This window comes from Bactrocera oleae, chromosome 2 (genome assembly GCF_042242935.1).
Source record: "Bactrocera oleae isolate idBacOlea1 chromosome 2, idBacOlea1, whole genome shotgun sequence".
Classification (NCBI taxonomy): domain Eukaryota; kingdom Metazoa; phylum Arthropoda; class Insecta; order Diptera; family Tephritidae; genus Bactrocera; species Bactrocera oleae.
In genome coordinates this window covers 46,539,775-46,552,050 of record NC_091536.1, presented here as the reverse complement: position 1 = coordinate 46,552,050, position 12,276 = coordinate 46,539,775, and the positions used below count along the sequence as shown (strand labels likewise).

The 12,276-nt window shown below is 31.5% G+C and overlaps 1 protein-coding gene across 1 annotated transcript; it reads left to right on the top strand.

Annotated features, from left to right (window-relative positions):
• Positions 1–1,243: 1,243 nt before the first annotated feature.
• On the top strand, positions 1,244–2,640 carry LOC106623888 (abnormal spindle-like microcephaly-associated protein homolog). Its single transcript, XM_036371060.2, has 2 exons — positions 1,244–1,494; positions 1,558–2,640. The coding sequence occupies exon 2, from the start codon at positions 1,567–1,569 to the stop codon at positions 1,999–2,001; it is 435 nt and encodes a 144-aa protein (XP_036226953.1). The 5' UTR covers positions 1,244–1,494; positions 1,558–1,566; the 3' UTR covers positions 2,002–2,640.
• The last annotated feature ends 9,636 nt before the right edge of the window (positions 2,641–12,276 follow it).

The following is a 12,276-nucleotide window of genomic DNA, read 5'->3' as shown; positions in this document are numbered from 1 at the left end:
GGTTTAAGTTGGTCGAGTAGTTCCCGAGATATAGGATTTAACCTAAAAGAGGTAATTGGCCTATTGCCTATTGCCAATTTTTACATTGAATTGTATAAAGCCCTTAAGCATCACCTTTGCTGCTTTAGACATAGTGTTTTGTTGAGTAGTATTTTGCCTATTTTACACAGTCTGAGAAGGAACTGTCCTCAGTAAGTTTGGTTATTATAGCTTTAGTGGTTTGTGAGATAAACTATTAGTAGAGGGACACACCCACTATTGAAAAGTTTTCAAACCAAAGATGACTCTCCTTAAAAGGGCTTCCTGTACCAAATATCAGATTTGTATCTTAAATTACGGCCTCGCTGTAGCACCTTTTAACTTTTCGCTTAATGGCACTTTCGGACACGTGTACAAAGTTTCAATATGATATCTTAATTATTGCATAAGATATCGCTTGCACGGACAGTTACTTAGCCGGAATTCAACTCGTTTCTACTAACAAATTAAATTTTTTGAAATTTCACTGAAATATTATTTACAAGTCCGAATTTCCTGACTTAAATGACTAAAATGCAAAATAATGTTACCTCATTAATCATTAGTTTAAAGTAGAATAAGAAACGATAAAAATTAGAAACTACTCATATTTAAACAAAGTTTAAATTTTCGTTACAACTTGGTTATATCTGATACAAGAATCTAAAACTTTTTGTATGTATGTACCATATACATATGTATTATGATATAGTGAATCGTAAACCAATAAAAAACTCAAGGTTTGAATTATCTTTGTTGTTTCGCAGTTTAGGTGACAATATGTGTATACATGAAGAAATATACAAAGGGTAAACCTCTTTATCTCAAACTAGTTTCTAATTTAACCACGTAAGAGTTTACTCAGATCGTTGATTTAAATTTATTGATATTATTTAAAATAGGTTGTTTCGTAAAACGGCATAAACAAAGTTTTCGATTTGTTAGTTTGTAAGGTTTGTAAAGCGTTTCTAAATACATCAGTAATGTGAAATACTGCTAAATACACATATGCACATACATATGTAGGTGTAGTTGATCCAGGTTGTCCTGTACACCGAACACCTCTATTTGTACATTCAGTATAACTAAGAACCGTCATATGTGTCTTTCTAATTTTATTTATACATATGTACATATTTACGTACATATATGTATCTATATACACATACTTATGTTATATACATATTATATTGTATGTAAAAACATGTGAGAATACATAATTATTTCTGATTCCAATGGGTGCGCTATGTGACTACCTCTTAGTGGGCAGAGCAGTCATGGCATCATTCACAGAATTCAATTAAAGCAATGTGGTCGATTCCCAACGGAGAAAAATTTAACGTAAAAATCAAAACAACTAACGAGTGAAAACATTGTGATAATCTGTTTCGTGTGTTGTTTCTGAATATTTGGGGGTTTAAACAAGTGGATTTCAAAAAAACAGATCATATCGCTTATGCAATTGTATTTCGTTGCGTAAGTGCTTTTTGCGCGTTTTAATATTGAAAGAATAAAAAATTGAGTTATATTAACATATAGTATTTAAAAATGCATATTCATCCAAGTTCACCTGAATCAGATTTTGGCCAGACAGTTCAGAGGGAAGAAAACGCAGCAATCAAAATACAAGCTGGATTTCGTGGTTATCGCGTAAGGAAGCAGATGCAAAATCAACCACAAATCAATGCACCGAATTACTACATACAGCAAAGGCAGCAGCAAATTTCGGATCCATTGCATATAAATATAGAAAATAGTACAACACTACAAAATATTAACCCAATCACAAATAAAAATAGTTCTAAGTTTGAAGTAGAAAGTTCTACAAAGGAAGATCAATGCGCTACCAAAATACAAGCAAGTGTACGGGGTTTTTTGGTGCGAAAGAAACAGAAAATTGCTACGGATGCGGCAACAAAAATACAAGCGAGCTTCCGAGGTTTCAAAGCGCGGAAAGAGGCACAAAACTTGAAACTGAAATAAAATAAACAAAGTGTTATAATATAATATAATGAGTGCTAACTAGTTACCCCATTATATTGTTCTTACATTTTCTTCAAGGCTATTTTATTATTTTTAATCTAAGAATTAAACACAATTTTTCTGAACATAAAATATTCAGTGACTTCTAGGCTGATAGTAATTAGTTTGACGTCATTTAAAATTACATTCACATACATACATGAGTGCTCTCTTTGTTACTAAAAAGTTATTATTACGTTATTTCAATTGTAAGCATAAAGGAACCTGTACATGTACAAGTATAAGAAAAAACATTCATTTGTGAATTTACATACATATGTATGTATATAATTAAAAAAAGTGTGGAAATTATTTGATTATGCGCTCTTGGTAAATTATAAATAATTTACACAAATTTTAACGCTTAGAATTAATTTTCCGCTTTTCATCATTCATTTAAATTAACATAATACGGATATTTTTTGTGAAATTTTAAGAATATCTTAAAAAATTATGAATACTTATAAGTATGAATAGTTGTTAAGTTTGGCCGCATTGTAATAGTATTGCATTTATGTACATGTAAACTTAATTCTATATATGTACATATGTACGAGTGTATGGGATAATAATAAATTATGATGGTATATATTGGAATAATTGTTTTTAATATATGATAAATTGAACATGGACAGATTTAGGTGAAAAGGCTATTTTTACCTTAAAAAGGATATAATGTGTTCTATGCTTAAATTTCCAATTATATACAAGAACAAGCAACAAAATAGTTCGCCTTATACACAAATGCCATTTTTTAGAGTAAAAATAAACAAAACTTTCTAGTCAGTGGACATTGAAAACCTATAGAGTGTAGGTTATATTTATAATAGATTAACAGCTTAAAGCATTCTTTGAAATACCAGCGAAAGCCTTCTTAATATTGACTCGTTTTTAATCTGAACTCACAGGTAATGTTTATTCCTAACCATCTGTCAAATACAGTGCCATTGAGGTCGGCAATGTTCTTGAGTGAGAAAGTTTTTTCTACAAATATATTTTTTGAAAAATATTTTAAGACTTAAATAATTATTGCAGAAAGTTTATTTACCAATTTAATAGTTAAATATAAGCAATGATAATTATATATGCTAACAATTATTAACAATATTAGCCATATTTTTACATAAATATGTATATATTTACCATTATCAGTATTTTCATGTTAGGGCCAGTAAAGAATAAGTGAATGCAAACACGTCAGGTTCTCTTGTGACATCAAAACATACATAAATGTATGTGTTTTCTTAAATAGTACAAACATCAGCTACATTTAGAGAAATTATTGTTTAACTCTGAGACTTTCATTTGTATTCGGAGCGACTTCAAACGCGCAGTTTGTTCAATCGGTCTTTATGCCTTTATGTGTACCTCATACGACTGAAAATTAATTAAATAAATGATATCAGTCAAAAAACAAATAGTTTTCAAATTTTTGATATTCTTCAAATCTTATAAAAGAAGAGACGTCATTAGGTCTTTGTAATTTTCAGATTTATTGTTTCCTAGAATTAGATCTTATTAGATCTTTCCAGGCGAGTTTTTCCTGACCATCGAGTTTAGTTGCCGTATTTGTGGATCTATTTATATTTCCTCTTTGCCTCGCTGAGTTTGGGGAATTTCTCTTTCAGATATACATATAAGTCCACTGTCATCTTTAGGCATAGGCATCTTTTTATCAGACCGAGCTTTATGTCCAATGGTGGTAAAAGAATGTCATCAGGAGTCACAACATGATCATTTTTGACCTGGTTGTAATGCCTTTTGTTTCAGTCAAGCAAAAATAACAACCACTTATATGATACTTTGGTGCGGTCCAAGTCTTTGGTATAGCAAATGGCATATGTCTGTGTTCATGTTTAGCCCAACCTAATATAATAGCAGACTCGCACACGTTATACATTTATGTGGAACCCAGGATTTATCTTAATTCCTCACAAGAAATCCAAAAAAGTCTAAAAAATACTGTTCAATTCAAGATTTGAAATTACCACGCTGAGATTTAAAAGTTAATTCTTCACACACATAACAAAAAATGTTGGGGTCGTTAGAACACTTTCGTTGCATGTTTACGATGTAACAAACGTATATATGATACAAGTCAGTCGTATGCAATAGTTATACAGTCGTATAAATGAAGTTGTTTAAAAACAAGAAAAAGATACGTGTGTTACTCATGGACTGCAGCGGTAAAGCTATTGCATCGCATTTTTTATCAACTTATGTAATTATAATTATTTATTTATTTTTTATGCAGAATTTCAAGTTTTTTCTTTGATATTAGTTCAAGTTACACTTTTAGAGCGTGGTGACCGATAAGAAAACAAATTTTTTTTCTGTCGTCCCATATTTTGTTCTGGATTCTTGTAGATCATTATTCGTTTTCAAATTAAATTTTTTCAACCGCTCTGGTTTTTTATCAGCGAAGTTGATGTTGAAATCGTCAGCCAAGATAAGTGGAAATTTATTACCATTGATAACCCGATAGAAATACCTAATTTCAATTGTATTGTTCAACTCAAAAAAAAATACTATTCCAAAATGTGGGGTAGCTGTTTACCAAAATAATAATAGTGTTACTAATATTATGACTCCGAATATTGAACAATTTATTTTTTATTATACTCTCGCAAGATGTTGCTACAGACCTAACGGTTGTTTATTAAAACTAATCGAGTTAGATATAGGGTTATTTATATATAAATGATCAGGATGAAGAGACGAGTTGAAATCCGGGTGACTGTCTGTCCGTCCGCCTGTGCAAGCTGTAACTTGAGTAAAAATTGAGATATCTTAAAGAAACTTAGTACAAATGTTTCTTGGTACCGTAAGACGGTTGGTATTGTATATGGGCGTAATCGGTCCACTGCTACGCCCACAAAACGCCATTAATCAAAAACAAATAAATTACAATTACAGTTTAAATTTTTTTTAAAAAGTTGGCGTGGTTTAATGTGCATATTTTCTAAATCGCTAAAGCTATAATAAAAAATTTCACTGAAAACAAATGTTTTAAGCACCTCTATGGACAGTGTAAAACTGGGTGAAATCGGGTGACAACCCCGCCCAATCCCCACATAGCGGTACTGTCAAAAACTACTAAAAGCACTAAACACGCCAGAGACATTAAATTTTATCTCCGCGTTGGTAGCAGATGATTTTATAGGAACCGCATTCAAAATTAGACAGTGGGCACCGCCTACTTTTAGGAGAAAATCCATATCTTGGGATCCGCTTAACCGATATTAACCAAATTCGGTACATAACATTCTTCTCATATTTCTATGCTATAGTGCGAAAATCGGATTACAATCACGCCTATTTCCTATATAACACCAATTTAAATTCCATCTGATTCCTTCACTTTCCACTATACAAATCAAGCAAGAATGATTGTATCGGTGTAAAACTTTACGTGAATAATGCGTTTAAAATATGCCACCTTGTGACTAAAAATTGTCTAAATCGAACTAAAACTATTCAAGCCCCTGAATATGTGGACCCCAGTGATTATAGTTGACTTTTTACTGAATATATCGGTCAAATTTTCAAATTCATCTAATAAAATAAATAACTGATACTCTCGATAATAGTATGTTTTGTGTCAAAAATGGGTTGAATCGGATCAATACTTCCTCTAATGTTAAATTTTGCCAACACCTGAAGGAATTTCCGGGCTTTGATCCTTGCAAGTTACGAGAATATAAAATGTTCGGTTACACCTGAACTTTCTTACTTGTTATTTAAATATTTATTAAACTCCATATTTTTATTTGTCATTAAAGAAATTGTATCTCAAATATAATTATTTTTGAATCACCCTGATCTTCAATTGAGTTGTTCCGCTAAAGATATGCGAAAATGCGATATACCTAAAAGCAGAGAATGTAAAATTTATAGAGATACGCAAATCTTAGCTGTGCTAAAATGTTCATTGCGATGAGAGAACATAAAAAATGCCCAAATTCGAAAGTTCAATTACACCACATCAAAAAGATACCTTCCTCGCATTATAATCGAACTCAACAAACCACATGCTGCTTCCTCACGACGATGCTAAAAATCAGAAATTGAAGAATTTGTCTGATGTTCCCTTCAGAAAGGAGAATTGGCCATGACCTATTAGCGAGTTAAAATAATATTTTAATTTTTTTCATATAATGTACTATATATGGTATTAAATTATTAAATTGATATAAAATTGACATTCATATGAAATCTTAACTACTTATATGTATGTATGTAGGTATATATGTATGTTTGTTGACAAAGTCATCATTTGGTTTTTTTCAACAACACACTGTCCGCGCGAACTCGCCGTTATTTCGTTGGCTTGACAAAATGCACAGAGTCGTGTCAGTGATATGTACTCATAATATATTAATATGTTACTTAATTTGTATTGGAAAATACTGATGCATTAATGACTTATTTTCGTAATATAATTAATATATACGAAAATATATAAATACAAATAAATTCATACCTATAATCGTTTTTAAAATAAATTCGATTATTAAAAATATATCTGATATAATTATGTGGCAGTGCGCCTCTGACCCCTTCTTGCTTGCAATCGTTCAACTTGGTTCTCGCAAAAAGCAAAAATTGAAGAAAAAAGCAGAGAATGTTAATGAATAGAGAAGGAGCAAATGTTAAATGAAATCGTTTTGAGTACTAATTTGTAATTCCAGATGAGGGAACATCGAAAAATATAACTTCGAAAAAAAAAAACTACACCACACAATGTGCGAAATGCTATAAATAGACACAACGAATATTCCTAAATGAAAAATCGTTGCGCATACTTATTTAGATTTATGTTTTCAATTTCTATGATATGACAAAATTTATAATTATGAAAAGCCTTCTGAATTAAAAGGCTGTATTACCGGCAAAAACCCCAGAGTTTATAATAAAATAAACATTTTATAGGCTAGTTTTCCAAACCTATGTATGTGCGTTGCGTGAGCAATTGCTTATTTAGCAAAGGATAACAATAAAACGGTGGCTTAGCGGCCGCGTTTCCACTGTGGTGGCTTAGGTCGTAAGCGTGAAGGCGTTAAGCTCATTCCTATACGAACCTATACGTTCGAATCCTAAAACTCATGTAAATTAAATTTTATTTAAGTTTTTTATTTTATTAATTGGAGTCTAAGCATATCATAATTCAATTTCTTTAATAGCATATTTTACTTCCTGATACAATTAAAATATATCAGGAAAATATGTTCCTTATTATGCATATTTACACAAATGTGATAATCACACATACATTCTTAAATACACGTACGCTGATGCTTGCTTCTTCTTGCCCCGCACAAACAAAGACTTTTCTCGACACTTTTTGCTTTTTGCGAGTTGAACGATTGCAGGCCAGGAGGGATTGGGGCGCACCGCCACATAATTATTTCAGATATATATTTTATTTATGTGTATTTATATTTTTACGTATATTATTATTATATAACGAAAATAATTCATAAATGCATCAGTATATTTCAATACATATTAAGCAACATATTAATATATTATGAGCCCTCACTTGACACGCCTATGTGCATGGTGGCAAGCCAACGACATAACGGCGGGTTGCGCAATTTTACTGAAGACATTCAAATTCAATTTCATTCATTTTTATTTTCGCGCATTTGCGGTAGGAATTCTATATGAAAACCAAATGTGGTTTACCAGGCGCACAGAAAAAATAGAGCGGCGCATAGTTATGAATGAACGCACTTTGCTTTGAAGCAGACGCACGTTCCTTATGAATGAATTTGTTGTCGTTGTAATATGAAATACTTAGAAAATATGCCGGGAGTTTGCTTGAATATTATTGGCCGATGATAGTGCGTCCACGTTTTTTTGTCTCTTGCGCGAATGTTTGATTTTTTACGAAAGTCATAATGAGGAACATACATACATAAGTACGTATGTGTACATATATGCAAATATATTTGGACATGCGAATGAAGGAAGGCAATTTCAAGAATATTCACATATAGACATATGAACATTTGAAGCAAGTAAACAACAATAGCTGTTTGAGTTCACAGATTAGACAAAATTGCTCGAATATTGTCTGTGGTGCTGCTTGTATAGCAGTCTTATTTATTGCAATGTGAAATATTTTGCCTAAGTTTAAAGCCTATCAGATATTTTTATATACTCTTTTTTTATTTTTATAACCCTTTTTTATTAAATGATATTTTAGTTCTATTTTCATATTATTTCCCTCATTATTTATATTTTCTTGTCAGAAATCAATTTCTTTCGTTTTTATTATTTAAATTTTTGTTTATACGCATACCAAAGAACATCTGTGCATATGTATATAAGTATATATATATATAATACCGAATATTGCTTAGAATATTATTTAGGGAGTAGAATTTTGCAAATAAAGTTAGTCTAATAACTGACCACACATAGCATCATTACTCGGCCCTTTGTATTTTATCGCTGTTACAACTTCGCTTAAATATTTCGATTTTTCGATATTTGCGCGGCTACAAAAAAAGCTTTGTAGCCCTACAATGATTTTTATTAAATAATCCGCGTTTTATTTACCGAACCGTATTTATGCGAAATGTTCCGATTGGTTTTCTTATAGTTGTACCAGAGAATGTTAATGAATAGAGAAGGAGCAAATGTTAAATGAAATCTTTTTGAGTACTAATTTGTAATTCCACATGAGGGAACATCGAAAAATATAACTTAGAAAAAGAAAAAATGCTATAAATAGACACAACGAATATTCCTAACTGAAATATTGTTGCGCATACCTATTTAGATTTATGTTTTCAATTTCTATGAAATGACAAAATTTATAATTATGAAAAGCCTTCTGAATTAAAAAGCTGTATTACCGGCAAAAACCCCAGAGTTTATAATAAAATAACCATTTTATAGGCAATTTTTCCAACTTATGTATGTGCGTTGCGTGAGGATAACAATAAAACGATGGCTAAGCGGCCGCGTTTCGACTTTTGTGGTGGCTGAGTTCGTAAGCGGGAAGGGGTTAAGCACAATCCGAATACGAGCCTATACGTTCGAATCCTAAAACTCATGTAAATAAAATTTTATTTAATTTTTTTATTTTAAAAATTGGAATCTAGGCATATCATAATTCAATTACATTAATATAATAATAAATAAAATATATCAAGAAAATATGTTCATATGTTTAGGTTTATTGAGTATTTCCTTATTATGCGTATTTACACAAATGTGATAATCACACATACATTCTTAAATACACGTACGCTGATGCTAGCTTCTTCTTGCCTTGCAAAAGCAATGACTTTTGTCAACACTTTTTGCTTTTTGCGAGAAACAAGTTGAACGATCGCAAGCAAGAAGGGGTCAGGGGCGCACTGCCACATAATTATTTCAGATATATATTTTATTTATCGAATTTAGTTTAAAAACGATTATAGGTATGCATTTATTTGTATTTATATTTTTACGATTATTATTATTATATAACGAAAATAATTCATAAATGCATCAGTATATTTCAATACAAATTAAGCAACATATTAATATATTATGAGCCCTCACTTGACACGATTGTGTGCATGGTGGCAAGCCAACGAAATAACGGGAGTTCGCGCGGACATTGTGTTGAAAAAAACCAAATAACGACTTTGTCCACAAACATACATATGTATATACATGCATGCATACATAGTATATATGAGCTTGCATAAATATTGACACCAAATTGTGTGAATCGTCGCGGGGTTGACACATTTTGTTTGAATCGACAATTTGGCGACAATGTCGGTCGGCTATGTTGTCTCGTTTGTTTTTTTTCCAGTGGTTTGCTATTGAAAGTTGACTTATGCTCTTTTGAAATATTGCACATTTTGTTTCTATAGCACACTTCTTTATTGCAATGTGAAATATTTTGCCTAAGTTCAAATCCTATCAGATATTTTTATATACTCTTTTTTTTAGTTATATAACCCTTTTTTATTACATGATATTTTAGTTCTTTTTTCATATTATTTCCTTCATTATTTATATTTTCTTGTCAGAAATCAATTTCTTTCGTTTTTATTATTTAAATTTTTGTTTATACGCATACCAAAGAACATCTGTGCATATGTATGTAAGTATATATATTTTGCTTAGAGAGTGGTGTAGTTCGTTGCGTAAATTGACAGGATGGTGAAATATTATATGTTCCCTCATCGTAATAATCATTTTAGTACAGCTAACATTTGCTCCTTCTCTATTCATTGACGTTCTCTGCCGAAAAATTACCAATCTCATTACGATTAAAAGTGAAATTATTATTGTAATTTAAAGCTGGACCTTTAGTTAAATGAATATCTATTTATTATAAGCAAAGTTTGGATTTTTGTAACCTTGTGAATTTGGTTTGAATTATTACCGTGACATTAATTGGAGTTTCCTGATTAAATGGTTGAAGATTATTTTGATAACGGCTATTAAACTTTCTTATTATTTGTACTAATATTATGTTGCTTCGATAATTTGTTAGAGAAGTATTTAAATTGTTCTCATTCATACCAATAAAATCATGAAAATTCTGTCTCTCTAAGCGAAACAATATTTCTTACGCCACACGCTAATGTTCCAGACACTAACTGCTTAATTCTCTGAATTAGCATTCCAGAGAAAATTTCTTTCATGATCCAACCGTTATCATTAAGAGCACAATATTCAGTTATATATGGCAATTCATTTCGAGGTTTCCTACTTTTTTAAGGAAAACACACAGAATGTTCAAATTTAATGGAGAATGTTTATTATTATTCGAAAGAACATTCTTTGGCATTTATTTTTTGAAGATTATCACTTTCAAATGTTGGCCGCAGCTACGTCTCAGATGGTCCACCCGTTGAGTCCAATTTTCGATGACTCGTTCGAGCATTTCGACTGGTAAATGGCAATGACACGCGTGATGTTTTGCTCCAATCCATAGAGTGAAGTGATGTCGCTTGCCGGTCTTAAGATAGGTGATGGTGTTGCGAATAGTACGCTCAGTAGGCCGATTATGTTGACCATAAGTTAAGCGAAGCGCGCGAAATATTATACATTCTTTACAGAACGTAAATTTTCGTACTACAGTTGAATGATTTGTAAACGTTGTTCAGGTGTAAATCTTTCCATGATTAAATGCCAACCAATACTAAATAAAAATAACATGACCGCTTGACACGACTTACGGATGATCTGTCATAAAAAGGCTACTGAAAAGTTATCGTCTATACGAATATTATAGACCTAACTTTAAATTCGTTTTTCTCTGAGCTCCTTTTTTTTTTGAAACGGTGTACATGATATCTCTAGTTCCACTCATCGGGTTTATTTGAAATTTTATACAGAGCTTCTTTATACATTATACTATCGCACTACGAGAAGATATTGGGAACATTTTTTTTTTGTATTTTTAAAAAATTTCGAACGGCAAAAAAACCGAGAAATAACGAAACATATTTTTTAAACAGCCGCCATTTTGTGAAAAAACAAAAATTTTCAAAGATCCTCTCGTAGTACCATAACTCTTTGGTTTTGTGCGGGTGATACCACATGTTTTCCACTGTTATCGTGGCCTTGGTATTGATTGCAGTTAAAGTGCTCTGATTCATAAAAAATTTTGGTGCAGGTTGGTTCATTATGTGCATATTCTTGAGCGTCTTTTAATCAATAGACATTTTTGATTGTTCGCTGTATACTGGTCTAGGTCGCTTGATATTTTGTTTCAAGTAAAAGTTGGGGCTGTGAGGTAAAGGGGGTTTCTTGTCTTAATGGCAAATTATTGCTATTAAAGATAGGATGTGCGTTCGCATCTGTATTGACTTAATCAGTATGTAATAGGTCGTTTATCAAAATTTGGCTGTGGTTAAAATTGTCTGGTTTCGTACTGGTTTGGATTACAATTGAGCTGTAATGGTTGAGGATATGGCGGATATCTAGGTTGGAAGTGGAGTATTTGTTTATAACAACTATTGTATGTTCCTCATAAATCACATTATTTTGTGCTATGTTAGTTAACATTCTCAAATCTGAAATATCCTGATAAGTTAAAAAAAAAAAAAAACTCAGACGACAAATTGCGAATAAGTATCTTAGCCCCAATTGCTTCTAGATAAATGAGCAGATTTGGGTTGTTACCTTCAAATTGTAGCTTAGATTCTAGCAACTGACGTCGATTATCCGCCTCCTTATAAAATGCACGTAAATTTCTCCAATAGCTTGTCGTTT